This window comes from Apiotrichum porosum, assembly GCF_003942205.1.
Source record: "Apiotrichum porosum strain DSM 27194 chromosome Unknown scaffold_8, whole genome shotgun sequence".
Classification (NCBI taxonomy): domain Eukaryota; kingdom Fungi; phylum Basidiomycota; class Tremellomycetes; order Trichosporonales; family Trichosporonaceae; genus Apiotrichum; species Apiotrichum porosum.
Genome location: NW_021167115.1, coordinates 1,114,997 through 1,139,511, shown reverse-complemented (window position 1 = coordinate 1,139,511; position 24,515 = coordinate 1,114,997). Strand labels below are relative to the sequence as shown.

Sequence of the window (24,515 nt, the reverse complement as noted above, 5' to 3'; positions counted from 1 at the left end):
GCCAGGGCTGCAGTTATACCTTGGGAGATACATATGCGGGGTATGGGGGGGGGGGAGGAATGTGACGTGGGTGTCCCGACGGGATGCAGGATGCCGGCGGGCTTGAGCCTACAGTCGAGGTAAAGAGGCTGTCGATGCGTGGGTGCCTTGGACGATGCCTTGGGCGTTTCAACGAGCTACGAGGTCGACCTGGATCATATAGGCTGTTCAATGAGGGTGCGGTGGAGACTAGATGTGGGCGCGGCACAGTACGCACATCGTCCAGCGGTAGAACACGGGGGCTAGCGGGCACATAGGCTGTTCAACGACGAGGCGGCCAAGTTGTCCTCTGCCCTCTGGTGCGGTCCCATCACGTGAGCCGGTAACACAAGCAACACTGAAGCGACGCGGCGAAGAGGACAGACACTCTGCGTTGCTCCACATCCTCCTCGCTGCAACGTTCCGCCGGTCGCCGGCCCCCGGATGGCCGGATGGCCGGAAGACAGGTGTTGTCGCAGCTCAGCGCGCGGTTTGCACCCCACATCTCGGCTCCCAACTAAACCGAACCACCGTTGTTCCGGTACGTCATTTTCCCGAAGATTTTCCAGAGTGTTTGCCACAACAACTGCCGCGCCATTCTCCTGCAGTTAACTTGGGACTCGTTTGCATGTTAATCCGAGCCTTTCGCGCACCCTCTGCCCCGGCCCCGCGGTCTTACGCGGTCGCACGGGCTGCGTGCTGGACAGCGGCTATGCGGGGTCACGGGGGGGTCACGAGGGGCTCACGGGGGCTCACGGGGGGCTCACGGGGGGCTGGTTATCTCACCGCGAATCCACCGCACGTCCGCTTTCCATCATTCTAATCATTCAATTGGCATCTGCCGATCGTGGCACATTAACCCCAAAAATGGATCTGTCGCTGGATTGGCGCTGGATAGTGCGGCACCGTGGGCTTTGGTCCTTCCTTCTGCCGGCGGTAAACGTAATGGGGCAGGCGACCGATTGGCCAGCAGCAAGAACACGCGCAACAGTAGAGACATGTGTTGGGGCAGTCCCTTCTGCCAAGCCGGGCAGATGCCACTACTGACCCAGACACCACAGACTATCTGGTTTATCCGCGGTACAGCCAAGGCAAGCGACCTCCTTCCCCAATCTTCGCGTTCATGGAGAGACGTTTCCAGCAGCCTGCGTCAAGGCCCGCGTCTTGATTGAATAGGCTGTATGACATGGATGGTCTACTGCCGAATTGCCTAGGCAGGTTGCGAGAATCATGACGGGAGGGAAGAACGAGCAATGAAAACGAACTACACATGCCCTTGCTTCTGTAAAGGCACGGAATGCACTGAGCTACCAGCTACCTCAGCACGGGTGGTACTCTCTTCAAATGGCCATGTCGCAAAAAATCACCAAAATGACATTTGTTTTTCTTCAACTCCCGTCAGTTTAATTGCTACGTGTTTGACAAAATAAGCAAAGGTAGCTAGATTGCTGCAAGATAAAAGTGCAGGGGGGGTCTCTGGTCTCTACCTACCCAGCATCATTTACCTTTTGTGCGTTCTCTTGTGCAAGTACAAGAGAATAATAAAAATAATTATTGAAGGTCACTGTTCTCAACTGTTACTCCTGCCACAGCGTCCTAGACAGGTCGAGCCACTGGACTACACATAACATTTATTTCATATCTCACTACCTCTCTAGTACATTTTGTCTGGCAACTACAGCACTATGCCGCGACGGAGTCCCACTTGGCATACTTGAAGTACGCACGGTTGATACAAGGCATATCCTTTGCGCCCTGCGCAAAGACACCGAGATGCACGCCCGTGAAGAGCGGCTTGAGCTCTGAGCTGGCCATCGTGCCGACGACAACGGGCGCCGCGCCGCCCACCGAATAGGCAAACTCGTACTGCTGCGTGCGTGCGTGGACGTAGAATGTCACGGGCGTGCCCGGCGTGAATGTTGAGGGGAGGGGGAAGGTGGAGATGTCAAATTTGCCGTCGGTACTGGGGCGCTTGAACGCGACCTCGACGTTCCCCTCCGTGTCGACGCCACGCAGGCCGAGAGAGGCGTGCTCGCCCTTGCTCATCCACACGACGGTACCGGCCTCCTGACCAGGCAGGGTGGGCGTGAACTCGACTTCGGTGCTCCAGTCGAGGTTGAAGCCGGGCTGCTTCTGGAGGAGAGCCGAGGGCGAGTGCTCAGTGTCGAGCGTGATGGGGCCGCCACGGAGCGCAAGGTAGCCGGGGCGCTCGGTCAGAGAGTAGTACTGGCGGAGGGGCACACGGATGTGGTACCATCCCAGGTTGAGAGCTGGATGTGTTAGTGGTGCTGGTATTGCTGGGATGTTCTCCTTTGCGAGGGAAGACTCTGGGACACTCACTAGGCTTGTCAAACTCGTCGATCCATCCAGCCGGCTCTGGTGCAAGCTCGAGGCCGGGGAAATCGCCAATAAGCTCAATGGGCTTGCGGTTGTTCACGACGGGCCATCCGTCGACCCACTCCATCGGCGCCATAAACGTCTCGCGCCCGAGGTGGGTCGGCATGCCCTTTCCACCCTCCTTGGTGATACCCGCCTCGAACACAGGGCGGACGCCGAGGAATACAGCGACCCACTGGCCGTTGACACCCTCGATCAGGTCCATGTGGCCAGTGTTCTGGATGTCGGGGTGGGCGTCGTTAAAGATGACGGGGTTGATGCCCTCGGGAGGTGCCTCAAATGGACCGGTGGGGCAAGTGGAGCGGTAGACGCACTCGCGGTGACCGTCCTGGGTGCCGCCCTCCGCAGTGAAGAAGTAGTAGAACCCGTCCTTCTTGAGGATGTGGCAGCCCTCAGCGACGCCGAGGGGCGATGCCTTGGCGAGGACCGGCTGGGTAAGAGACGTTCCCGTCTCGAGGTCAATCTCGTTGATAAAGGACTGGATCAGCGGCTGACCGTGGGTCGTAGGCGCCGAAAAGTCGAAGCGAGTCACGGTCTGGTACACGCGGCCGTCGTCGTCAAACAGGAGCTGGTGGTGTCAGTCGCCATATTACTCCAACAAAGTCAGTGTGTCGCTCACGTCTTGGTCAAATCCAATCTCCTCAAAGTAAATCGCGTTGCTCCACTTGGAGTCGTCAAAGATGTCGTCGGTCCACATGTAGAAGCCCGACGAGACAAAGTCCGGCGCACCACCCTGGTCATGTCAGTCACTAGAGTTACATGGTCGTCGGTCGCAGCAATACTCACCGGTACGATGCGGATGCGCCAGAAGCACGAGCAAATCATGTACCACCGGCCATTGTGGTACCTAAACGTCGGGGCCCAGAGACCGCCCGAAGTCTCGACGGTCTGCATGTCGACACCTTGGCTGCGGCGGTTGAGGGCATGGCCAATGAGCTGTTATGTCAGCTGGTGTACTGGTAGCTGCTCGAGGAGCAGCAAAGAGTGCAGCCCGTCTCGGAATGAGCTTATTGAACTTGCCGTTAGGCTGCTCACCTTCCAGCTGTTCAGGTCCGTGCTGTGGTACACTGGGAGTCCGGGGAAGTACTCAAAGCTGCTGGTCGCGACAAAGTAGCCCTTGCCGGGAACGTAGCAGATGGACGGGTCGGGGTTGAAGCCTGGGAGGATGGGGTTGCGGAACTTGTCGGCGACGGCCGAAGCGGGCGAGGTAGTCATCTCGGTGTCTGGACTGTAGTGGGTGTTGGTGTGGATCAGAAGGTAGAAATGGACGGAGTAGGAAGGGACAGCGGATGGGAGTGGTGCAGGTTGTGCAAGTTGTGCAAAAGGAGAAAGTAAGCAACGTTGCGTCTACGTCGACATGAGCCCGCAGCACATAGCCAAGACCCCAGCCCGCGGTAAAAAGCCGGAAGATTAGAGTCGCGACTTGCCTCGGTTCCTACAGCTCCAACAATGTCAGCGGCCGTCATGACACGGCTCTTCATTGCCAGTGCAAGAGCCTATGCGGATGTTGTGCGCAGCGTCCGCGTGATGCGCGCTCTGTAGTACCTGGTGAAATTGCGGCGTGAATCTGGAGAAATCTACAGAGCGCAGAACGCAAACAAGCATCGAAACAATCGAAACAGCGGCTGCCAAGTGCTGAGGGTGAACACCGCAGTCGCTCGGTGGAAGTGAAAGCCGGGTGGTGAAGATGGATCAACCGATATTTTTGCGACGTTTTCCCATCAGTCCGGCGCATCGGCTGTGAACGGCCACGCCCCTGAAAGAGCATCAGCCGCGGAACGCTGTTGGGACTGTGGTACTGTGGAGCTGTGCATTGTGCGCAACTCGGCAGCCTCGACCGTCTTGGATCTTGCGCTCCATGCCATCGCTTGGACAGAAGAGGAGCCCTAATTAGACCCCTAACCGACCGGCCGGGAATCCGATGGGCCCGGAGCCCCCCAGTGCCCCCCACGGCGCCGCTTTCTCGGAGTCGACAGGACCGGTAGGTCGAGACAAGAATCGCGACAACATTGTTCCGCCTTGCAAAGGGTCAAAGAGAGTCAAAAGTACATAATGAGCGCCAGGTCTTGTTACTTTGCTCCAGACTCGCCCCACAGTGCCCTCCACCAACACACTCTCAACACAACATGGGCTTTTACGACGAACTTACACCACGACTCGCCCTCGTCTCGTTCCTGGGCAGTCTTGGCGCCCTGTCTTTCGGTTACGACAATGGATGGTGGGGTATGATCCTCGTGCGTAATGCTAGAGAGCTAGTCGCCAGAGACAATTGCTGACACTCATTCGCAGGGCGCACCATACTTCAACGCCAAGTACGGTAACACGGTCACGGTTGCGGCAGACGGAACAACAACTGTCGCGCTTTCGTCTCTCGAGCAGAGCTGCGGTTCGGGTCTTGGAACTGCCGGTATTATGCTGGGCTGCATGGTCGCCCCTACTATCAACAACCGCTGGGGCCGCAAGATGTCGTTCCTCGTCCTCGCAGTCCTCGGTATCATTGGCGCGCTCATCCAGGCCCTGTCCACCATCGGTTTCCAGATCTGGGTCCTCATCATTGGCAAGGTCGTTCTCAACTCGTCTGTCGGCATCGCCTCCGCTACTGTCGGCGTCTACCTTTCCGAGTGCGCGCCCACGTCCTTGCGTGGAGTGCTCATGTCCAACTACAACATTGTCCAGAACGTCGGCTACGTTCTCGCTGGTGGCACTGTTTACGGTGTCGTTTCCAACATGACCATGCTCAACTGGTTGCTTCCCATCTGCCTGCAGTTCTTCCTCCCCATCGTCATCATTGTCTGCAGTCCCTTCCTTCCCGAGTCGCCCCGCTGGCTCGTCAGCAAGGGCCGTCTCGACGATGCTGCCGCCGTTCTCCGCACGCTCCGTGTCGCTCTCCCCGGAGAGGACCTCGAGGAGAAGGTGTGGAAGGAGGTCGAGGAGATCAGAGCCGCCTTTGAGGAAATGACCGCGCTCCACGCTGGTGTTGGCTTTGTCGAGCTTTTCAAGGGCGCTAACCTCCGCCGCACCGGTATCGCCGTTGGTCTCCAGTGTCTTCAGCAGGCCCAGGGTGTCGGCTTTGTCTCCAACTACGTCGTCATCCTGTTCCTCTCCATGGGCATGAGCAACGTCTACACCATCGTCCTGATCCTCTACGTTGTCCTCCTCGTCGCTTCGCTTGGCGCCTTCTACTTCCCCGACAAGCTCGGTCGCCGCACTTTGCTCCTCATTGGATCGACATCGGGCGCAATTTGCATGGCCATCATGGGTGCCGTCGCGACCGTCAGCGCCACCCCTACCGGCAGCTTGGCAAACCTCATGGTCGCCGCCCTCTTCATCTGGGTGGCCTTTTTCGCCAACACCTGGTCTCCCATTCCCTGGACCGTCGCCGCCGAGGTTTCGTCTGGCCCGCTCCGTGAAATGACCCTCGCCCTCGCGTCCTGGTCTGGCTTTGGCGTCGGCCTCATCGTCACCTTTATTGTCCCGTACATCCAGAACGCCGAGTACGCCGGCCTCGGCGGCAAGATTGCCTTTATCTGGATGGGCTTCTCGATCATTTCTGGCATCTACGCCTTCTTTGTGGTCCCAGAGCTCAAGAGCAGGTCGCTCGAGGAGCTCGACTACATGTTCGAGGCTCGCATCTCGACGTTCAAGTTCAAGAAGTACGACACGAGCGAGATGCTCGCACAGAAGCGCGTCGAGCACGAGGTCCAGGGCGCCGAGAAGTCGGGTGTCGAGCACATCGAGGGCAAGGACTCGTTTGCCTGAGCCTATTCGAAGGTGCGGTGAAGGGGTAGTTGGATGTGTTCGCGGGACTGAGAGCGTTGTTAGTTACAGAATGGTACAGGAAAGAAGTATATTGTGTGGGTGTACGGGATGTGACAGTTTTTCTGATCTTGCTGTTACGTGGCACTTTGGTGTGTATACTATTGGCGAGCCTGAGAGAACATGTGCATTCCTGCGTGGGGACTCAAGTCTTAATGTCTAGAACCCAAATTTACTAATGGTCCAGGCAGGCAAAGGCCACTCTTGGAATCTGCTGCCTCTTCGCTTGGCCCTTGGTCTTCGGCAAGGGAGATATATTTCAAAAGCGGGTAAGGATACACGCGAGTCTATATAGTTGCTTAATACACACGATGGATGATGCGAAAGAACACTGGAACACTGGAACACTGTAGGCAGAAGATCAGAAGACCTCGTTCTGTGGGCTCCATGCCACACCATGTAACCCAAAAAACAGCCAAAAAAAAACAGCAAGAAAATTGCCTCTTTTTGGGTGGGGATATCCAACAGTCCCTTCCATTAGGTCGTCAACCTTACCGTTGCTATTCCATTTTAACCCAATCCCCAACACAGGTTGGCAGACTTGGTGAAGCACAGTGAAGCAGAGGCGTTTACAAGTGCTCGTCGTCCAGCTACTGGTGCACGCGTGCTACATTTCTGAGAGTTTTAGGAAATTCAGCACGATGAGCTACCCCCAACGTCATATCTCAACATCCCTCATGATACTTGGAGACTGATAGTCAATGACCCAGTCAGTGTCACTCCTCCAATCGGTCACAAAGCGGTTGACGTAACCGACAGACACGCACGTTGGTAGCGGCGCTGGCGGGTGTATGTGCGCTAACACATAGACTAGCTTACAATGTGAGGCCCAAACAGCCAATATCAGGCTATGTTCCGATCCAAGCGCCCCGTAGTCTGGTAAATGAAGAGCATGCCAAGTGGAACACGACAGCGGCGCCGGCGACAACACGCTAGAGATAGGAGTGCTGCGCTCGCTTCCAGTTATTCGGTCAACCCCATGGGGCCATGGGACTGTCGTGGGCACGGTTACCTTTTGACAAACCATACGTTCATCTGCCGTAGCCTGCTGATAGTCTGTGCGTGTACGCGTGTACAGCCTTCTGGACGGGGGTTACGACCCAGGCCAGTGGCCAGTGGCCAGTGGCTGCGGATCTGTTCGGGCATGGAACCTTCCTGCGGATCAGATCGAGTTGTGCGCTCTAATGCCAACCTGGTAATTTAGTGCCCACCAACATCAATGTGGCTCATCATGTAGCCTCGTCGTTCCGGCTACTGTTCACTTTTGGGATGCCGGCGAGGTGGTGGTGTGTTGTATCGCTGGGTCAACTATAAAGTTGTCGTGTGGTAGCGACCATGCCCAGCTGACCACAACCCCCTATCTCAACTTCGAAATGAAGCTCTTGTCCCTTGCCATCGCCGCGATCGTGGCTGCCACGACGGTTACTGCCCAGTAAGCTCCCTCCTACGCCGTGCCGGTACTGAACCACCACCAGGCAGCCTGCCACTGATGGGGTTCGCGACCTCACCCTGGTGGACCGCCAGGCCCTGCCCGAGTAAATGACCCCTACCATTATGTCAGTACAGGACCCCACCTAACCCCGACTGCAGCCTCTCCAAGCTCTCATCCTGTGCCCTCGTCTGCGTCCTCAACACAATCTCCAGTGCCGGTTGTTCGTCACCCTTCGACACCAACTGCATCTGTACCGCCAAATTCACCAACCTCGCCTCGGCCTGCCTCGCCACCAGTTGCCCGGTCATCGACGCCGTCCCGGCGCTCAACCTCCAAAAGGAAATGTGCCCCAACCTCGGTCTTCCCGACCTCTCCAAGCTCTCGCCCTGCGCGCAGACCTGCGTGATCAAGACCCTCACCAAGGCCAAGTGCCAAGGCCCGCTGGACAACAAGTGTATCTGCGGCCTGCCGTTCGAGTTTGAGGTGGGACTGTGTCTCCTGGGCTGTGGCCTGGGCGACCTCGCGCCCGCCCTCCAGCTCCAGTTTGGCGTGTGCGACCCCAAGCCGACCAACGGGCAGTGTACGGCCACGGGACTGTGGAAGATCCTGCAGCCCAACTGCTGGTTCAAGGTCGGGACTGTCAAGACCCACGCTGCCCGCAGTGTTAGTAACAGCTGGACGCGCCGGGGGCCGGCGAGCGTTCGCAGGCGTGTGGCTGCGGGCCAGCACCCTTAGGCTGGAAGATGGAGTGAGGAGGTGGTGGCTCGTTAGGCTGAAGATCAGTGTTCGGTGGTTAGTGAATCAAGTATAAGTGATGTGAACCTGGTCTCCTTGGTGGCTTCTTACGTCCATTACGGCTACCCCTACAGTACAGTACTCGCGTGTCTCCGCTAACTCCAGCTCTACTCCACCAGTCCGCCAACGATCGGGTACTTGGCCGAGAAATGCTGGTGCCAGCCGTGCATGTTCTCGCTGGGGATCGGTGTCAGCACGTCTTCCTTGTTCGTTGCTGTCCTCTTTCACGACGTACATCTCCGCCTTTGTCAGGTCCTTGAGCGTGTCGAGCGGCTGGTCGAGGGCAGTGAGCATCTCTGGGAGCGGCGTCAGTACACGGTTTGGGAGAACCACCAGCCAGTGGTGTCTGGATTCCACACGTACCCTCGTCAAAGCTCTGCTTGGCCATACCGCGCGACGCGTCGCGGCCTGCAAAGTTGCCGTACATGCCCTCTGTGTGATTGTCAGTTTATCCGGCTCAGACTCAAGCTGCTTGCGAGCCAAGAACACGCACCTGGTCCGTAAAAGTTGCGGCCGTTCGTCACGTCAAAGACGGTCCGCTCCTCGATGTTGCCGTCGCCTCCGATACGCGCAATAGCAAGCAAGATGGTGCTGCCCTCGGTCCTGCCGTGGAAGGGCTCGAGCTCGTGGACGGTGTACTTTTTGTACACGCGGGTCTTGGGGTGTGCAGGGGGAGCCCAGTTGTACAGGCCCTCCTCGTAGGACGTTGCTGGCTTGGTCTTCTCCGGGAAAGAAGGGAAGAGGACGCGATACAGGAGGTAGAGGATTGGGATGACGAGGGCCGTGTTGAGCGGGTTGGCGAGGGCGCTGGAGATGGTCATGGTGGGTGGTGGTGTGCTCTAGATGTGTTTGTTAGACAATGAGAAGATGGATGCACATGGATGTTGGATCACCCGGGTAATGGGACCACCGTTGTTGGCCAGCCTCCACCCACCCTCGTCACCGCCCCCCCCACCCACACGACATGACACGATTATATGGCCCCCTATGTTCGGACGAGACCGCACATGGATGGTCGTTTTCATCTGCCTTCTCTCGTCTTCACACGCACACCATGAGTCACTGCTACCGTGCTGCCGTCCGCATTGCGCGGTCGCCTCTCCACCATGATGCATAAGCCACACCACTGCGGCCCGCCGGCCTCACTGCTGTGTACGCCGCCGAAGCGCATCCACGCGGCCCTTCGGCGTCGGCCAAATGCTCGCCAACAAGAGACGCCGGAGCGCCGACTGGCAAGCCTAACGGCGAGCCTACCGCCGTCCACCACCACCACGGCCCCCCCCCTCTCCCCCACCAGCTCTCTCCATGCACACCCGCACAACGGCCCAGCACACCCGCACACGCCGGGCGACACGCGCCACCAAGCGTGCGCAAGTGAACAGTGACGTCCCCGATTCATGGCGATTGATTCTTCCAACTTTCATTCCCCCAACACTCTTTACCCACATCACCAAAAAAAGACACAAAAACCCAACCATCCGCCTGCCGCGTCCATCGCTGCCCGCTCCCTCGCAGCCCCTCGGCCACAGGCCATCCCCTCCCTCTTCGCCCCCAGTGGCCTTCTCGCTCCATGCTTTCTTCAAGGGCTAGCGTGCTCGGCGCTCCTCTCGCCCGTGGCGCCGCTCGCCGCGCGTTCGGCAGCGCACCCACCACCCCCTTCATTGCGCTCGCTACCCTCGGTGCCCCCGCGGCTCTTGCCGTTGGCCTCCGCCATGTTCCCGCCCCACGCGCTCACCTGCGCTTCTATGCCACCGAAACCCGCACCACTTCTACTACTTCCGCCACTCCCCCTCCTCCTCTGTCGTCCTCTGCTCCATTGAGTGAGAAGACCGGTGCTGTCCCCGTCCCTCCTCCCGGATCCCCCGCTCCCTCTGCCCCCGCTGTCGCCTCGGAGAAGGCTACCGAAGTCGCTCCTGCGTCCACCGAGCCCAAGGAAGTCGTCAAGGAGAAGAAGCCCAGTGGACCATGGCACAAGCGTGCTTGGGCCGTGATCAAGCACGAGGCCGCTCACTACTGGGCCGGTACCAAGCTGCTTGGCCAGGAGATCAAGATCTCGTCCAAGCTCCAGTACAAGGTTCTCCAGGGCGGCTCGCTCACCCGCCGTGAGCGTCGTCAGGTGAGTTTTCGAAGCTTGTTTTCATGAGCACCGTTACTAACCACGTCAACAGCTTCGCCGTACCACCAGTGACCTCCTCCGTCTCCTGCCGTTCTCCGTCTTTGTTATTGTCCCCTTTATGGAGATTCTTCTCCCCGTCGCGCTCAAGCTCTTCCCCAACATGCTTCCGTCCACTTTCGAGGGTCAGCTCGCCAAGGTGAGTAGAGAGAGCAAAATGACAAGGCACGCCCCCGGCCCCTAGATTATTGACCACCGTCTACAGGATGAGAAGGAGCGCAAGCTTCTCCGTGTGCGTATTGAAATGGCCAAGTTCCTCCAGGAGACTGTCCGCGAGTCTGGCCTCAAGGCCGACAACGTCGTGCGCTCCACCGAGTTTAAGGAGTTCTTCCGCAAGGTTCGCTCGACTGGTGAGGCTCCCTCGACCGCCGATGTTATCCGTGTCGCCAAGCAGTTCAACAACGACATCACCCTCGACAACCTTACCCGTCCCCAGGTCGTGTCCATGTGCCGCTACATGAACATTAACGGTTTCGGCACCGACAACTTCCTCAAGCATCAGATCCGCAACCGTCTCGAGAAAATTCGTGTCGACGACATGATGATTCACGCCGAGGGTGTCGACTCGCTGTCGACCGTTGAGCTCCGCCAGGCCTGCCAGTCGCGTGGTATCCGTATCTCGGGCACTTCACCTGCCCGTCTCCGCGAGGAGCTCGAGCAGTGGATCGACCTGCACTACTCGAACGGTATCTCTGGTGTTCTTCTCATCCTGTCGCGCGCCTTCAACTTTGAGAACAAGAGCGACGACATTATGAACTCGCTCGTGACCACTCTCTCGTCGCTCCCCGAGAGCCTCATCAACGAGGCTGAGCTCGACGTCTCCGCCGAGAACGCCACCTACAAGCAGAAGCTTGAGGTTCTCCGCGAGCAGCAAGAGCTCATCGAGGACGAGGCCGACCAGGAGAAGGAGGAGCTCCAGGCCCGTAAGGAGAAGAAGGAGGCTGACGAGGCTGCCAAGCGCGAGAAGGAGGAGGCGGCCGCCGAGGCCAAGGCTGCTGCCGAGGCTGCTGCCGCCCCCGAGTCTGCTTCTGCCGAGCCCATCTCTGCCGCTGCCCCTGCTACAACTGTCGAGTCCGCCACCGCCGCCCAGACCGCTACCCCCGAGACTCCTGCTGCTTCTTCCGAGGCTGCCCAGGAGGCTGCCATCGTCGAGGAGGCTGCCAAGATTGAGGACGACGCCAAGATGACCAAGGAGCAGCTCATGGAGCTCGCCGAGGCCCTGTCTATTCTTACTGCCAAGTCGTCGATTGTCAAGGAGCGCGACGAGCTCCAGGCCCTGTTCGCCGACAACCTGCTCTCCGAGGCCGAGTCCAAGGAACGCCCCGAGGAGACCGACTCCAAGACCATTGCCCTGTCCAAGCGCGTGCGCTCCATGATCAAGAAGATTGACGCCCAACTCGAAAAGTACAACGAGCGCGTCGGATCGTCGTTGAACCTCATCGAGACCAACGCCAAGGGCCAGATTTCGCTCAAGGACCTCAAGGCCGCATTGGGCGTGATCAAGCACGCGCCCGACGCCGACGTCATTGAGACGCTGGGCAAGAAGCTCGACGTTGACCAGGACGGCTTCGTCGAGCTCGACCACGTGCTCGACCTCGCGGTCGACGACGGCCTCGGCATCATCCTCGACGACGACGCCGCCACCCTCATTGACAAGGGACACGATATCCGCCACAGCAAGGATATCAAGGAGCTCAAGCCCAAGCGTGAGGACATTATTTCCGAGTAGACATAGCCATAGCACAAATTGCATCGCATTGGACAGCAGCAGCAAACTGTAACTCTGGTACTCGGGTACTCTGGGCAAAGCGTGGGACTGGGACTGGGGCTGATCAGTCGCAATGAGGGCGTGCGTGTGTGTGTTTTTACAACTGATACTCCTTTTTTTACAACATGCAAGTGGCAGAGACACCCCCTCCCAAACCCTTTGGTGTCTGTCCAGTCGGGTGTCTATCCTTCGTCATCTGTCAACGCCTCAATGTTGTTGTTTGGCCCTATGGGGATCTTGCCTGATACCCAGTGATACCCTGCTTTGAGATCTGGACAAATTGTCAGCTGAAAAAGCGGCCCTTGCCCGTCAGCTGCAACACTTACGGTCCCAGTGTGTCGTATCCTTGCAGGCTGGCACGGTCCAGTACATCTTCTTCAGCCAGTGATGGAGGTACGGGTAGTCGTGCCGTACCAAGCCGTAGTTTGTCTTGAAGGCCACGACGTAGACGGGGTCGTACCGGATGATACTCGTAAACAGCCTGTGAGGAAGGGTGTCAGTGTGAGGTGAAGCCAGCGGCCACCTTACAGCAGCTATCCCTGCGCATGCCACAGCTGCCAGGCGACAAGACTCACCGCACATCCGCCTCGGTCATGGCCCCGCCTACGAGCCATTCCCGCCCATCGCTCAACAGCGCCTCCACGCGCGCCATGCCCGCCACATGGTCCCGGATCGCCACGTCGTACGCCTGCTGCGTCGTCGCAAACCCGACCTTGTACACGCCCACGTTGATGTCGCGGTGCACCCACGCGTTTGTCGCGTCAATCTCGGCACGCAGGTGTTCCGGATACAGGTCGATCGCCGATGCTGGGAGGGAGGCCGGGAGGATCGAGTCAAACCCCGAGGCGAGGGAGCGGACGACCTCGGACGACTCGTTGTTGACGATTGTGGCCTCGCGCGTGTCCCACAGCACGGGGACCGTGTACCGCCCGTCATACGTCGGGTCCGCCTTGTGATATAGGTCAGACAGCTGCGTCGTGCTGAAAAAGGGCATGGTCAGAAAGGCGTTCGTTCATGGATCCAACCGCTTCCAGCTCACCCATACACCTTGTCCACTGTCGCGCCGGGAAAGTCCCACACGTCGCGTTCGTCGTTGGGCACTTTTCGATCCGAGGGGACAAAGCGCCAGCCGTCTAGCAGTTGTGGGTTGGCAATCGATACATCTAGAGTGTACCGTCAGCACTGGCGCACTGGGCCGGCGCGGTAGAATCAGGCCTCAGCAACCCCCCATCGCCACCATGACGTGACCCCAAGCGACGTCACTTGCATATGAGTTGCGTTTGGCGGCGCGCTCCCACACCCCACCCCACCCCAAGGGACACAGAGACAAGGCCACGCTCGGCTGCTGTCTGTACCTACCGATAATGTCTTCGAGCCCTTTGAGCGCCCACACGATGAGGGCGCGGTGCGCCCATGGACATGCGTACGACACGTACAGATGGTACCGGCCTGTCATATCGTGTCAGCTCGGTCAGCCGTTCCCAGACCCCCAGATCCCCAGATCCGCAGGCAGGAGCCTTGCGGCGTTCACCAGCTGGACACACCCGAGAGGGTGACCCGTACTGGCGAGCGGGCAGGAGCTGGGAGCTGCACCCCGCCTCCCACTCACCCTTCTCTGGCGGGAACCGGCCGCCGACAGCGATGTAGTTGCGAAACTTTGATTCTCGCATCTTGAACGACCCGTCATCGTTGCGCACGGCCATGGTGGTCACGGTCACGGGATCGCTGAGAAAAGGAGATGAGATCGAGGTCAACGAGGTCGGTCACGACTGCACCGTGTGGTGCAATGTTGTTATGGTGGTGGTGGTAGTGGTGGTGGTAGTGCAGGTTGTCAATTGAGTCAATCCAGCCAAACCTGCAGATGAGTGAGATGAGTGATGGAGTGGATCGTACCTGCGGGTGTTGTTGCGGCGCACCATCAAATGTCTCCCATTCGGATTCTCTTGGTTCCATGATCAGCGTCTCTCCGTCGGTCCAGGCCGACAGTCGATTTCTGTGGGCGGCACTTGGGACGCCATGGGGGCCTGGGTACGCCTTTGCGCAGCCGCTCAAAGGCGAGGCCTTGGGCCAAAAGAGGAGAGCCCACAGGAAGCAATGGCGGCGCGGGACAACATGAGCAATGACATCATCATCTGCATCGGCGTGCACTCCCGCGACGGCCCACAAGTGGTAAACAGCTATACCAGCTGTCGAGGAACGGCAAGTGTCTGGAACGAGCCCATTCGCGCAATGCCATGGTCTTGGTCTCTGTCGCAGGCCAGCTGGACTAGGCTGGTCTATCGGACGTGTCTGTACTGAGTACTATGCCACCTTTCTGCTGCTCCATAAAATACATTAAGAGACTGCCGACCCGGTTCAACCCGCCCAACTGGCCTCTGACTCGTACTACACTCATTCTCTATGCCTTGACCTCGACCGCAGCAGCCTCCTCGGGCTTGGCGCTCTGCGAGTAAATGTCGCTGAGGCGCATGTGGACATAGTCGCCCGCAGTCATGATCTCGTAGCGGTTGGGCCTGTCCTCGGAGACACACGTAGGGATGGGGTCCATGACGACGTCGTGGTCGCACCCGAAGAAGAAGGGGATCGAGTAGCGGTCGCGCTTGAGGGTGGGCAGGACGCGGTGGCGAGTGGACACGAAGATGTCGTCTGGAGAAGGGAAAGAAAGACGTCAGTTTGTTTTCAGCGCCCATGGCGATTTGATTTCAACTCACTGGACCAGCGGGCAAACTGGTCGCCAATGTTGATGACAAAGGCGTTGGGCACGTAGGTGGCGTTGACCCAGTCGCCGGCGTGGTTGCGGACCTGGAGGCCACCGACGTCGTCCTGGCGCAGGACGGTGAAGCACTCAAAGTCGGTGTGGTCGCCAATACCGGGCATGAGTTCGTCGACCTGCCTGTCACCGAGACCGGGGTAGAAGAGCAGCCTCATGATGGCGGCAGGCAGGCGGGTCTTGTCGTCGAAGAAGTCCTCGGGGAGGTTGAGCGCCAGAGCAAAGAGCGGGAACAGGCGCTTGCCGAGGTTGAGGATCTCGGTGTAGTACTTGAGCGAGGTGGCCTTGAACTCGTCGGCAGCCGGGTAGAGCTCGGAAGTGGGCCACTGGTTGTCCGAGTGACGCAGCTTGCCGCTGTCAGTGTTCATGGCCTCGGGCATGAGCGAGGGGTCGAGGCCCAGGTTGAACGCCTCGTGGTAGTCGCCCTTGTTCTTACTGGAAATGGTCAGCTATGTACGATGACAATCCCACAGCTGGTCCATTGATGACAGGGACTGTATGTCGGTCATGGTCACCACACTCACGGGTCATCTGCGACGTGTCAGCACAGCTCTCACAAGGACCAACAACTGCCACTCACTGTTCTCAGTCAAGAGGCCCATGTAACCGCGGAAGTTGTCCGACTTGGAGATGTCGATCTGAGCGAGGGTCAATACCAAACTGCAGGTGAGGGGCACGACCTCCTCAACTCACAGACTTCTTGACCTCCGCCGAGGTCTTGAAGAAGGCCTTGCTAATCTCAAACGTCTGGTCCACGACAGCCTCGTCGACGCCCGAGTTCTTCACTGAGCACACCATCAGCACATTGTCGCACCTCCGATGGGCTCGGTGCTGGATAGGTGCGGTGGGTGAGATCCGACGAGGTCGGAGATCGGGCCCCGGGGGCGAGCACGAGGTAGTTACCGATTGACCTCCCACTCAGATAGCCCACCGACACCAGCAGCGAGCAAAAGGTGCTTACCGTAGAAGAAGCCCACGTTGAGACACGCGTCGCGGACCTGCGAGGCGAGCGCCTGGCGCTTCTCGAGGTCGGGGCTGGTCGCGTCCGTCATGTCGCTGGCACACCCCGTCAGCATCCAACGGTTGTGTCGCGCACATGCCTGAGCGAGCCTTACATGACGGGGAGGGAGGTGAAGTCCTGGGCCGCAGCCTTGTCAGCGAGAGCAGCGAGGTCGGCCATGGTGACGAGTAGTGGGTTGAGTGAAAGGTGATGGAGAGAAAGGAACAAGGTCAGAGTTCTAGTTAACAGTATCTGCCCCCCCCCCCCCCCCCCCCCCCGCACACTGGCCCCTAGCGACCGGGAAATTTCAGATCACACATGGTGGGTTCGGCGGAGCTGGCCGACATGTGCCGCCTAATACTCGCGCGTTTGTATTCTTCCACAACACAGTCAGGCGCCACCAGGCTGCGAGCTGCGAGACCCTACGCGCCAGCGCTGCAGCGCGATTGCGAAGGCGCTTAGGAGGAGGAGGGGGAGGGGGGGAGGAGACCCAGGAGAGCTTGGGGGAGCACGCGCGCACCCGCGTGTGTTCGTCGGCACAACGGCAGGTCCGTAAGGATACAACTCGGTCCGACAGGACAGAGGAACGCGTTCATTGGGTGTCCCGGAAGTACAGGCGAGCACCATCCGGGAGGGAGGCCAGTCGCCCAAAAGATGCGAGCAAATCACCACAGCAGCTGTTGACTCGAGAGGTCGAAACGGACCTGCAACGGGTTTTGGACCGGGGGGGATGGGTGGGGAAGAAAGGAACTGGCGCTTCTAGTTGCGTTCTATCAGGCACATGAAAGTACGTCAATGATCAATAAACGAGCGCAGATTCGTTCACGATAAGCATAGATCAATTCATGTCCGTGAAAGGCGCGGGATATCAGTCGTGACCTCGTTACCAGATGGTGCCGGGGTCCAAAGGGAGTGATGTTGATGGGGTTGGCCAGCCGAACGCGACAGGGGACACCAGACATGCCAATAGGACCGCACGAGCAGGAACACGACCACACCCTTCGACGACGCAGTCGTCCCCAACAGTAAAGCCCCTGAAAGCGACCATGGCGTACAGAACAGAACACCTACATTACTCGCACGCAAGCTTATATGGGCTATACACAATGGGAGTCTCTCGTCTCGCTGGAAATCAACCAGATTCTCTACTCTATATACCAGGCGACGGACGGCGCACCACGCCTAGCTCAGCTGTACGCTGGCGGACCGCCTGTGGCGCCAAAGTAACCCGGCGGGGCCTCGTGCTGCCGGGTCTCGGCGCGGGGGAGGGTGTGGGTATGTGTGTGCTGGTGCTGGTGCTGATACTGGACCTGCTGGTGCTGGTGCTGGCCCGGGATCATGCCAGCAGGTATACCGGGGAGGGCGCCCATGATGGATCCCACGCGCGAACGGGCCACGCCACCGACAGCTTCGGCGGCCTCGCTGGCGTCAAAGGACGGGGGGTGGTCGTGCTCGTCCTCGGCGGGCTGTTCCATGGGCGCAACACCCATGGCGATCGGGTCGCCGAAGGAGGGGGAGAAGACGTTTGGTGGCGGGGACTCGAAGGCGTGTGCGGCGTGGCTGGTGGCAGCGTGCGTGCCGAATCCTGGGAGAGCAGGGAGGGACGGCTCGTCGATGCCGGGGGGAAGGTCGTCTTGCAAGTCGACAATACGCGTGCCCTGTCCCAGACCCAGCTGCTCCATGAGCTCGGCGGGGTCCGGGAGGGTGTCGCTTGGGGCGAAGCCGAGACGCGCGACCATGTCGCCCATGTTCACCACACCCTCCTCGCCCTCGGGAGGGAGGTCCATGGATCCACCGACGCCAAACGAGGCAGCAGCAGGCGGAGGCGCAATGGAGAATGTTTCGTAGCCGTCATACTGGAAATGTCAGTTGAAGGCGCACCCGTAAGACAACTCACCTCGACCCAAGTCGAAAGCTCGCCGGTCAGAGACCCACGACGGACAGGGAGATCGGGCACGGGGTCCTCTGGCGCGTCAAACGAGACGGGGACGAGGTTTTCGCTGGGCACAACGTGGTTGAGCAGTGGCGCGGCGCCAGAGCGCATCTGCGCCTCGCTCTCGTTAAAGCTCGGCAGTGCCGAGTCGCCGCTACCACCGGCTCCAGCCGCCGACGCCGAGGTCGTACCGCTAGGTCCGGGCGCGTCGTCAAAGGGAGGCGGCTCGTCAGGCCCGCCGCCTTCAGCGGCGCGCGTCGTGCCGGCCGCACCGACAACGTCACGCCCCTTACGGCGGTATGCCTCACGTGCGTCCTCGTCATCGAGGCCATCGGGTTCCGCGGTACCGAGAGCTGGCACCAGTCCGCGCTCAATAACGACCGTCCTGGGCTCGTGCCAGACGTTTGGGCGAATCGTGATGCCTTGCTCGACGCTCCAGTCGCCCTCGGGGGAAGAACTGCCGCCGGGGATGGGGCCGACGCCAGACTCGGTCGATAACCCGAAACCGAGCGTGGCGCGGACCACAAAGTGGACGTTGTGGTACTGTGTCCGTGCAGAAATCTCGCCCCCACTGGCGCGCAGCCCCGGGTGCAGCAGGGCAGTGGGCAGCGTGAACAAGAGCCGCAACGGTGGCTGGCCGCGTCCGGGATATCGCAGGCTCTTGCCACTGGCGTGCATGACCGTGGTGTGGGTATGGGTGTGCGCTGCCGCAGCGCTTGGACCGGGTGGCAAGGGTGTGTCGACCAGGCGGATGAGCTCGACGCGCATGCGACGGAGCGGACGCAGCGTCTCGGCGGGGTCGGGCTGGGCGACCAGTCCGGCGAGCCCGGTGCGCGCGCGCGGGGTCGGGCGCACCTCGACACCAATGTGCAGCGCGTCACCCACCCGCGGCCGCTTACATGCCAGCAAGAGTCGGGTGCACACTCCGTCGCGTTCCAGTGACGCTTCGGCGGGCACGGCCTCTTCTCCGGCTCCGAGCGCCAGGTCAGGCGGTGCACCCTCGATGCGGACAATCTCCGTCACCACCTCGCCAGAGAGCAGACGCAGGCGGACCTCCACTGCCCATACCACTTCACCTGCACTTCCCAGATCCAGGCTGGCCGGGAGCGGACCGCCGTCTGGCAGCGCGGGTGGGAGCGGCACGGCGAACCTGTGCGAAGTCGGGAACGGGCGGTCCGTGGTTGATGATGAGCCTTCAACGGGTGGCGACACGGGTGGGGGGTATAGTGTTTGCGGAGGGAGGGGAGGCGCGAACACGTCGGCGTCGGGACGGCCTGGTAGACGATCAATCAGGCGCGCGGCGACGGTCCTAGCTCAGTCAGCACACGGCGTCGTCGGTGTAGGACCGAACCCATCCGGAGCTACCTGCGTCACCCCGGCAGTGGTAGTTCTGTCAACAACTCACAAGCTCTCTACTGAACGCGTACGGGCTTCTCCCAGCCCCTTGACATACACCTCGCCTTGCAGAGTGCGGCCCCAGAAGAAACTCGGAGCGTCTGGGAGGGGCACGACGAGGATCTGCGGCTGGGTCGGCGCGTAGGTCGGCGGCGCGCCGGCGGGCCCTGGCGGTGTGGGTGAGGGAGCATCGTCGGGTGACACGCCAGAGCCCGACGCAGGCGGTGGCGGTGGTGGTGGTGGTGGTAACGTCGACGAGGTAGATGCGTGCAGTGGTGGGTCGGCCATTGTTTGTGGTGGCAAAGCGAAGTGGACGATGACAAGAACGTGTTCCCCGCGAGACCTACTGCGCCAAGTCTCGCTACCTACGTAAACCGCGCAACCAGATACCCCTTAGAGGCAGACGCGGCAGTCGTCGTCGCCGCCGACCCCAGAAATACCCCACACCCATTTTCTAGCTTTCAGAAGCGGTGCACTCTGCTGTCATGCATGTTTCACCCAGTTTTACAAGCAGTCATATGTATGGTAGGCGGTGGCGGTTGTGCATGGTAAACAAACGACTAAAAGGGAAACGTCTAGTGGATGTTGCGCAGACGGTCGGTGTTGAGCTGAACCTTGACCTCGAGGTTGTCCGTCTTGTCGGTAATGACACCGATACGCGTGTTCTGCTTGCCGACCTCCTCGCCCATGGACGTTGCCAGCATCTTGAGACGCCTGGAAATGTCCAGCGTCTCGTCCAGGTTCTCGTCGAGCTCGTTCTCGAGCTCGTCGTCCGAGGCAGTGGCGTCAAACTGGAAGCGCTTGCGGCCCTCGGCGCGCGCCTTCATCTTACCGGCAACGGGGTCCTGGCCGTATGTCCTGCCACCGGCCGCGGCGTTCAGACGACGGTTCGTCTCGGCCACGTCCTGCATGGCCTTTTGACGGTCCTCGCGCTCCATGTTGTGGCGGTCCATGATCTTCTGCTCCTGCGCCGCGCGCTTGGCATCCTGCACACAACGTCAGCAACGGTGTTGTACAGCGGCGCGAGGACCTCCCACCCCCCGCAGCCAGCACGGGCCATGTAACCATTCGCCCCCTAGACTCCACTCACCTTGTTCCACGTGATGGCGGGTCGCAGGATGCTGCGGTTGAGCGTCTTGAGCTCGGCGGCCTTGTCCTCGGCACGCTGCGAGTTTGCCTTTGCAATGTCAAGGTGGCGCTCCGAGTTTGCCAGCATTTCTGGAAAACGATGTCAGTCACCTTGGGTCTTCCTCCGGCCGGAATGAATGAATGCTCACGAGACTGCTCGCCGAGCCTGGCCACGGTACCGCGGGCATTGTCCTCAGCCTCACGAGCGAGACGGAGGGCGTTCCTATCGTCGGTGTGTCAGCGCCGTGCACAGTTTCAACACGAACAACCCACCTCGTGCTCGCCAGCGAGTCCTGCTTGGTCTGGCGCATGCTCTGCTTGATACCCTCGACCTCCTCGTCCTCGTCAAAGTCCTCCTCCTGCTCGCGGCCGTCGTAGCCCCACTTGCGCTCCACAGCGGGGGCAGGAGCCGCAAAGCCACCAAACAGCTCGTTGCGGGCAGCGTTGTTCTGCTGCTCGCCGGCACTGCCGTAAGGGTTGGCATTGGCGCCAGCGCCGCCGTACGGGTCACGGTTGCCACCAGCCGCCGCGCCGTAGGGGTCACCACCACCGCCAGATGAGTACGGGTCACGAGCGGCACCGCCGGTGCTACGAGCCGCGTACGGGTCGGCGGCACGGGCCTGCTGGCCGGCGGTAGGTGGGATAGGGGGGATGAGGGGGCCAGTGTCCTTGCGCTTGAAGAAACCCATGGTGATTAGTGGTGTTGTTTGAGGAAGAAGGTGTGATGGGAAGCTGGCTGTTGGACGGGTCAGGACACGACGACGACCTTGTGCTCGGGGGGGGGGGGGGTCTGTTCCCCACGGTGGTACTGACAGCAGTTGGTGTCGGGCCGCAAGTGGGCGTTGTTGAAGGGGCGGGAGCGTTTCGGGTGGAGCGGGGGTGGAGGTGGGGAGGTGTGTGTACTGGGCTGTACGTGGGGAAGACGCTATGCGTGAGGGGCGTTGGAAGGGGTCGATGTTGAACTATAAGATGTAGAAGGAGCGAGAGAGTGGACGAGACAGATAAAGTAACGATGTGTGTCAGAGACAGAGATATTGGGATCCGATCGCGACCTGTGGTCAGACGATTGAGAGACGGTGCAATGAGCCGGCACAGCGGGGCACAGCATCGGGGACACATGTGAGGATGACACCAGTATCCCCCCCACGTGGCAGAATGGAGATTACCTTGGGCCACATTGTCAGGCTCAGTTTGTTTGGTGTGTTACACTTGCATCACTCGTCCATCCCTCTCCAGTACGTCCAGCACACACACACCAACAGACAAACCAAAACAAAACCATGGAGTTTGGCGGCCTCCCTTACGACGACTCCGTCCCAGCTCCCGAACCAGCGGCGGCTGGAGACATGGACATTGACCACCCCATGCTCGACCGCGCGCTGGATGACTTCCCGGCCCCTCGTCGCGGCAGCGGCAGCGGTGATCGTGCCGAGAGCGGCCCCGTCCCCGAGCACGTCCAAGGTCTTCTCGGTCGCATGGGACGTGGAAAGGTCTACCTCTCAGAGGAGAGTACCGGTGTTTTGTTTCACGATGGAGACAAGAGGATCAAGCGTGATCCCGTGAGTTTGTTTTGCTGTTGGAGCGGCAGAAGAAGGTGCTGATGGCAGCAACTTGCTCGTCTCGCCGAGGAGCTTGACAAGCAGGACCCAACGACTTGGCTGGGTAAGTTGCGTACTTGTGATCTAGCTGACGACCAGCGGCTATCTCGGAACAGTCGACCTCTCCTATCCGCCCCAACGCGCTCTTCGTGTCCAGCTCCCTCATCAAGCACCTTTCGACTGCCAAGGTGTTCACTTGGTGCTCTGAGCTCGGTGCTACTGCTATGGGTGGGCAGCTTTTTGCACGAACGTGTAGCTGACTGTTCAGGCATGGAGTGGTTGAACGACACGACTCTTGTCCTCCTCTTCGACACTCCCTCTGCGGCCCTTCTCGGCCTCTCGATGCTCGCAAAGGCCGGCTTCGACCCAACAGAGGGCGACGACCCGCTCATGGAGCGTGCAGCCCACGGATTCCCACACATGCTTCTTCCTCGCGCCGAGCCCAAGCCGGAGCCTGTAAAGCCACGTGCAGGCGACGAGACGATGGCCGACGAGGGCGCCGACGGCGCCGAGCCCACAGCCACCACCACCACCACCGACGCCGACGTCGACGCTCCCCCTGCTGAAGAGCCCGTGCGCCGTCGTGGACGTGGTGCCTTCTCCGCGCGTGAACCGTCTGGATCGGCCCACGGCGCCTTTGACCTGGCCCCCCTCGCTCCTGCCAAGCGCGAGCAGGAGTTTGCTGAGGGTGTCGACCCGTACGCGCGCGTCACCATCCGATATGCGCTCGAGTCGGACGCCAAGCAGAGGCGCGATGCCAACCAGTCGGAATGGTACGCTCGCCACGGTCGTACGGCTGGCAAAGAGCGCGCTCCTCAACGAAGGGGTTATGGACGCGAGGGACCCGTGGAGCTCAAGGACCGCGTGGCTACGGCCGGCGAGGGACGGGAGTTTGCGCGCCGCATTGGACGCGAGAGGGCCGCCCCATATGCCAGGCCTGAGAGGCAGAGGAGGTCGAATGTGTCCGACCTGGATGCGGACCTGGAAAGCTTTGCTGCGCGCCGCGACGGGCGTGAGGATGAGTACCAGCCCCGAGAGAGGAGGGAAAGGGGTGGCGGTGGAGGGCGTCGTGGGGAGCGCAGTGAAAGGAGGCCGAGGGGTAACAGGGAGGATTTGGACGCAGGTGAGCTAGTTATTTTCGTCTGCTGAATCTGAGCTGACATGTCTACAGAGCTGGACGCCATGTTCTCCGCGCGCAAAGAGGAGTAGGCGTTTTGAGTCTTGTACGAGTGTAGCTATGGTACAACCGGCCGTGATGGTTATGGCTTACAGCATGTGTCTGACTTAGCTTGCTTGCTTACACGACGGTTCTCATGATAAACACCCCTTTCCTTTGTTCAACCCTACCCTGCTCAATCTTACGCTGTCCATGCCTGCACTGGCAAATACCCAGGTCAAGGCCCGATCAGTACTCATTCCGCGAAGATCGCTGCGCATGGACAACAAACCTCACGCTTGGGAAACAGAGGCCACTCGCTACGGTGTCAAGCGACTCTGAGCCAAATACCACACACTGAACAATACCGCCGAACCTTGGGCACCGTCGGTCCACCATTCACCGATGGGAAACCCGACGTTTGGGCTATCTATAACTTAGCGAGGCTTCGGCCGAGACCGGTATCTAACACGTCATGCAGAATGGGGTGTACCCCGTCTTCCATTCGGCACACATCTGGAAGCAGAAAGGGGTTTGCGCCTGCCTCGGATATCCGATTACGCCGTGTGGTTGTCCCTCTTTCGCTCGGTTATCGGTTATTATCGTACCACCACTGTTGCATCTGGCCGACCCACATCTGTTCGGGCTGTGTTTGTTGACAGACCCCAGAAAAGTGATGCAACAAGTTGGGCACCGCCGCAAATGTGCCCCCCGAGGAGGGCGCAGGCAACCAGTACCGTTTGAAGGGCCGGGTTTACCGCGAGTGCATGTTACAGTCAGGCCATTTCATTCTCCGCAGGAGCGATCCACACCTTCTACCCACTTTACTCAATTTACCACACCCGAGTCTGGGCCTTCGGTTCGCGCTCCACAACACCGCCACTGCTCGTTTCGAGTATTCCCGACCGATCCACCACTTCCCGACGACCCGATACCCTGTTCCGACTATCCATATCCGACATTGACCTTTCTGGGTCGAACCACTCAGACTGCCTCGCACCCAGCTTGCTCGCTAACGTCCGGGAAACACAGACATGCTGCGCTGGCGCCCTTCCTCAACTGACTCCTCACTCCGGTACTCGGGTTGACAGTCTTGGGCTCGTGAGAGATATATAGGAGGAGTTGCCAGCCTCTGT

The 24,515-nt window shown here is 59.9% G+C and overlaps 10 protein-coding genes across 10 annotated transcripts; 4 read left to right on the top strand and 6 right to left on the bottom strand.

Annotated features, from left to right (window-relative positions):
• Positions 1 to 1,701: 1,701 nt before the first annotated feature.
• On the bottom strand, positions 1,702 to 3,630 carry EHS24_009181 (uncharacterized protein; the record flags this gene model as incomplete). Its single annotated transcript, XM_028624474.1, has 5 exons — positions 1,702 to 2,288; positions 2,359 to 2,983; positions 3,035 to 3,148; positions 3,202 to 3,351; positions 3,451 to 3,630. 5 exons carry the CDS (start codon positions 3,628 to 3,630, stop codon positions 1,702 to 1,704), a joined length of 1,656 nt encoding a protein of 551 aa, XP_028475546.1.
• A 911-nt stretch (positions 3,631 to 4,541) lies between these two features.
• Positions 4,542 to 6,174, top strand: EHS24_009180 (uncharacterized protein; the record flags this gene model as incomplete). The annotated part of the gene is made up of 2 exons (XM_028624473.1): positions 4,542 to 4,649; positions 4,705 to 6,174. The coding sequence occupies 2 exons, from the start codon at positions 4,542 to 4,544 to the stop codon at positions 6,172 to 6,174; spliced, it is 1,578 nt and encodes a 525-aa protein (XP_028475545.1).
• A 1,430-nt stretch (positions 6,175 to 7,604) lies between these two features.
• Positions 7,605 to 8,398, top strand: EHS24_009179 (uncharacterized protein; the record flags this gene model as incomplete). The annotated part of the gene is made up of 3 exons (XM_028624472.1): positions 7,605 to 7,663; positions 7,707 to 7,766; positions 7,822 to 8,398. 3 exons carry the CDS (start codon positions 7,605 to 7,607, stop codon positions 8,396 to 8,398), a joined length of 696 nt encoding a protein of 231 aa, XP_028475544.1.
• Positions 8,399 to 8,565: 167 nt separating this feature from the next.
• EHS24_009178 (uncharacterized protein) lies at positions 8,566 to 9,279 on the bottom strand (the record flags this gene model as incomplete). The annotated part of the gene is made up of 4 exons (XM_028624471.1): positions 8,566 to 8,635; positions 8,694 to 8,754; positions 8,822 to 8,890; positions 8,952 to 9,279. The coding sequence occupies 4 exons, from the start codon at positions 9,277 to 9,279 to the stop codon at positions 8,566 to 8,568; spliced, it is 528 nt and encodes a 175-aa protein (XP_028475543.1).
• A 749-nt stretch (positions 9,280 to 10,028) lies between these two features.
• EHS24_009177 (uncharacterized protein) lies at positions 10,029 to 12,360 on the top strand (the record flags this gene model as incomplete). The annotated part of the gene is made up of 3 exons (XM_028624470.1): positions 10,029 to 10,574; positions 10,627 to 10,770; positions 10,837 to 12,360. The coding sequence occupies 3 exons, from the start codon at positions 10,029 to 10,031 to the stop codon at positions 12,358 to 12,360; spliced, it is 2,214 nt and encodes a 737-aa protein (XP_028475542.1).
• Positions 12,361 to 12,581: 221 nt separating this feature from the next.
• On the bottom strand, positions 12,582 to 14,102 carry ECM4_2 (S-glutathionyl-(chloro)hydroquinone reductase; the record flags this gene model as incomplete). The annotated part of the gene is made up of 6 exons (XM_028624469.1): positions 12,582 to 12,670; positions 12,726 to 12,880; positions 12,975 to 13,379; positions 13,439 to 13,562; positions 13,759 to 13,848; positions 14,009 to 14,102. 6 exons carry the CDS (start codon positions 14,100 to 14,102, stop codon positions 12,582 to 12,584), a joined length of 957 nt encoding a protein of 318 aa, XP_028475541.1.
• Positions 14,103 to 14,797: 695 nt separating this feature from the next.
• On the bottom strand, positions 14,798 to 16,349 carry EHS24_009175 (uncharacterized protein; the record flags this gene model as incomplete). The annotated part of the gene is made up of 7 exons (XM_028624468.1): positions 14,798 to 15,045; positions 15,111 to 15,604; positions 15,694 to 15,700; positions 15,750 to 15,807; positions 15,863 to 15,954; positions 16,131 to 16,225; positions 16,285 to 16,349. The coding sequence occupies 7 exons, from the start codon at positions 16,347 to 16,349 to the stop codon at positions 14,798 to 14,800; spliced, it is 1,059 nt and encodes a 352-aa protein (XP_028475540.1).
• Positions 16,350 to 17,356: 1,007 nt separating this feature from the next.
• EHS24_009174 (uncharacterized protein) lies at positions 17,357 to 19,785 on the bottom strand (the record flags this gene model as incomplete). The annotated part of the gene is made up of 4 exons (XM_028624467.1): positions 17,357 to 18,025; positions 18,067 to 18,906; positions 18,958 to 19,411; positions 19,508 to 19,785. The coding sequence occupies 4 exons, from the start codon at positions 19,783 to 19,785 to the stop codon at positions 17,357 to 17,359; spliced, it is 2,241 nt and encodes a 746-aa protein (XP_028475539.1).
• Positions 19,786 to 20,072: 287 nt separating this feature from the next.
• On the bottom strand, positions 20,073 to 21,314 carry EHS24_009173 (uncharacterized protein; the record flags this gene model as incomplete). The annotated part of the gene is made up of 4 exons (XM_028624466.1): positions 20,073 to 20,483; positions 20,588 to 20,715; positions 20,775 to 20,848; positions 20,899 to 21,314. The coding sequence occupies 4 exons, from the start codon at positions 21,312 to 21,314 to the stop codon at positions 20,073 to 20,075; spliced, it is 1,029 nt and encodes a 342-aa protein (XP_028475538.1).
• A 591-nt stretch (positions 21,315 to 21,905) lies between these two features.
• EHS24_009172 (uncharacterized protein) lies at positions 21,906 to 23,432 on the top strand (the record flags this gene model as incomplete). Its single annotated transcript, XM_028624465.1, has 5 exons — positions 21,906 to 22,184; positions 22,233 to 22,287; positions 22,323 to 22,451; positions 22,492 to 23,235; positions 23,395 to 23,432. The coding sequence occupies 5 exons, from the start codon at positions 21,906 to 21,908 to the stop codon at positions 23,430 to 23,432; spliced, it is 1,245 nt and encodes a 414-aa protein (XP_028475537.1).
• Positions 23,433 to 24,515: the final 1,083 nt, after the last annotated feature.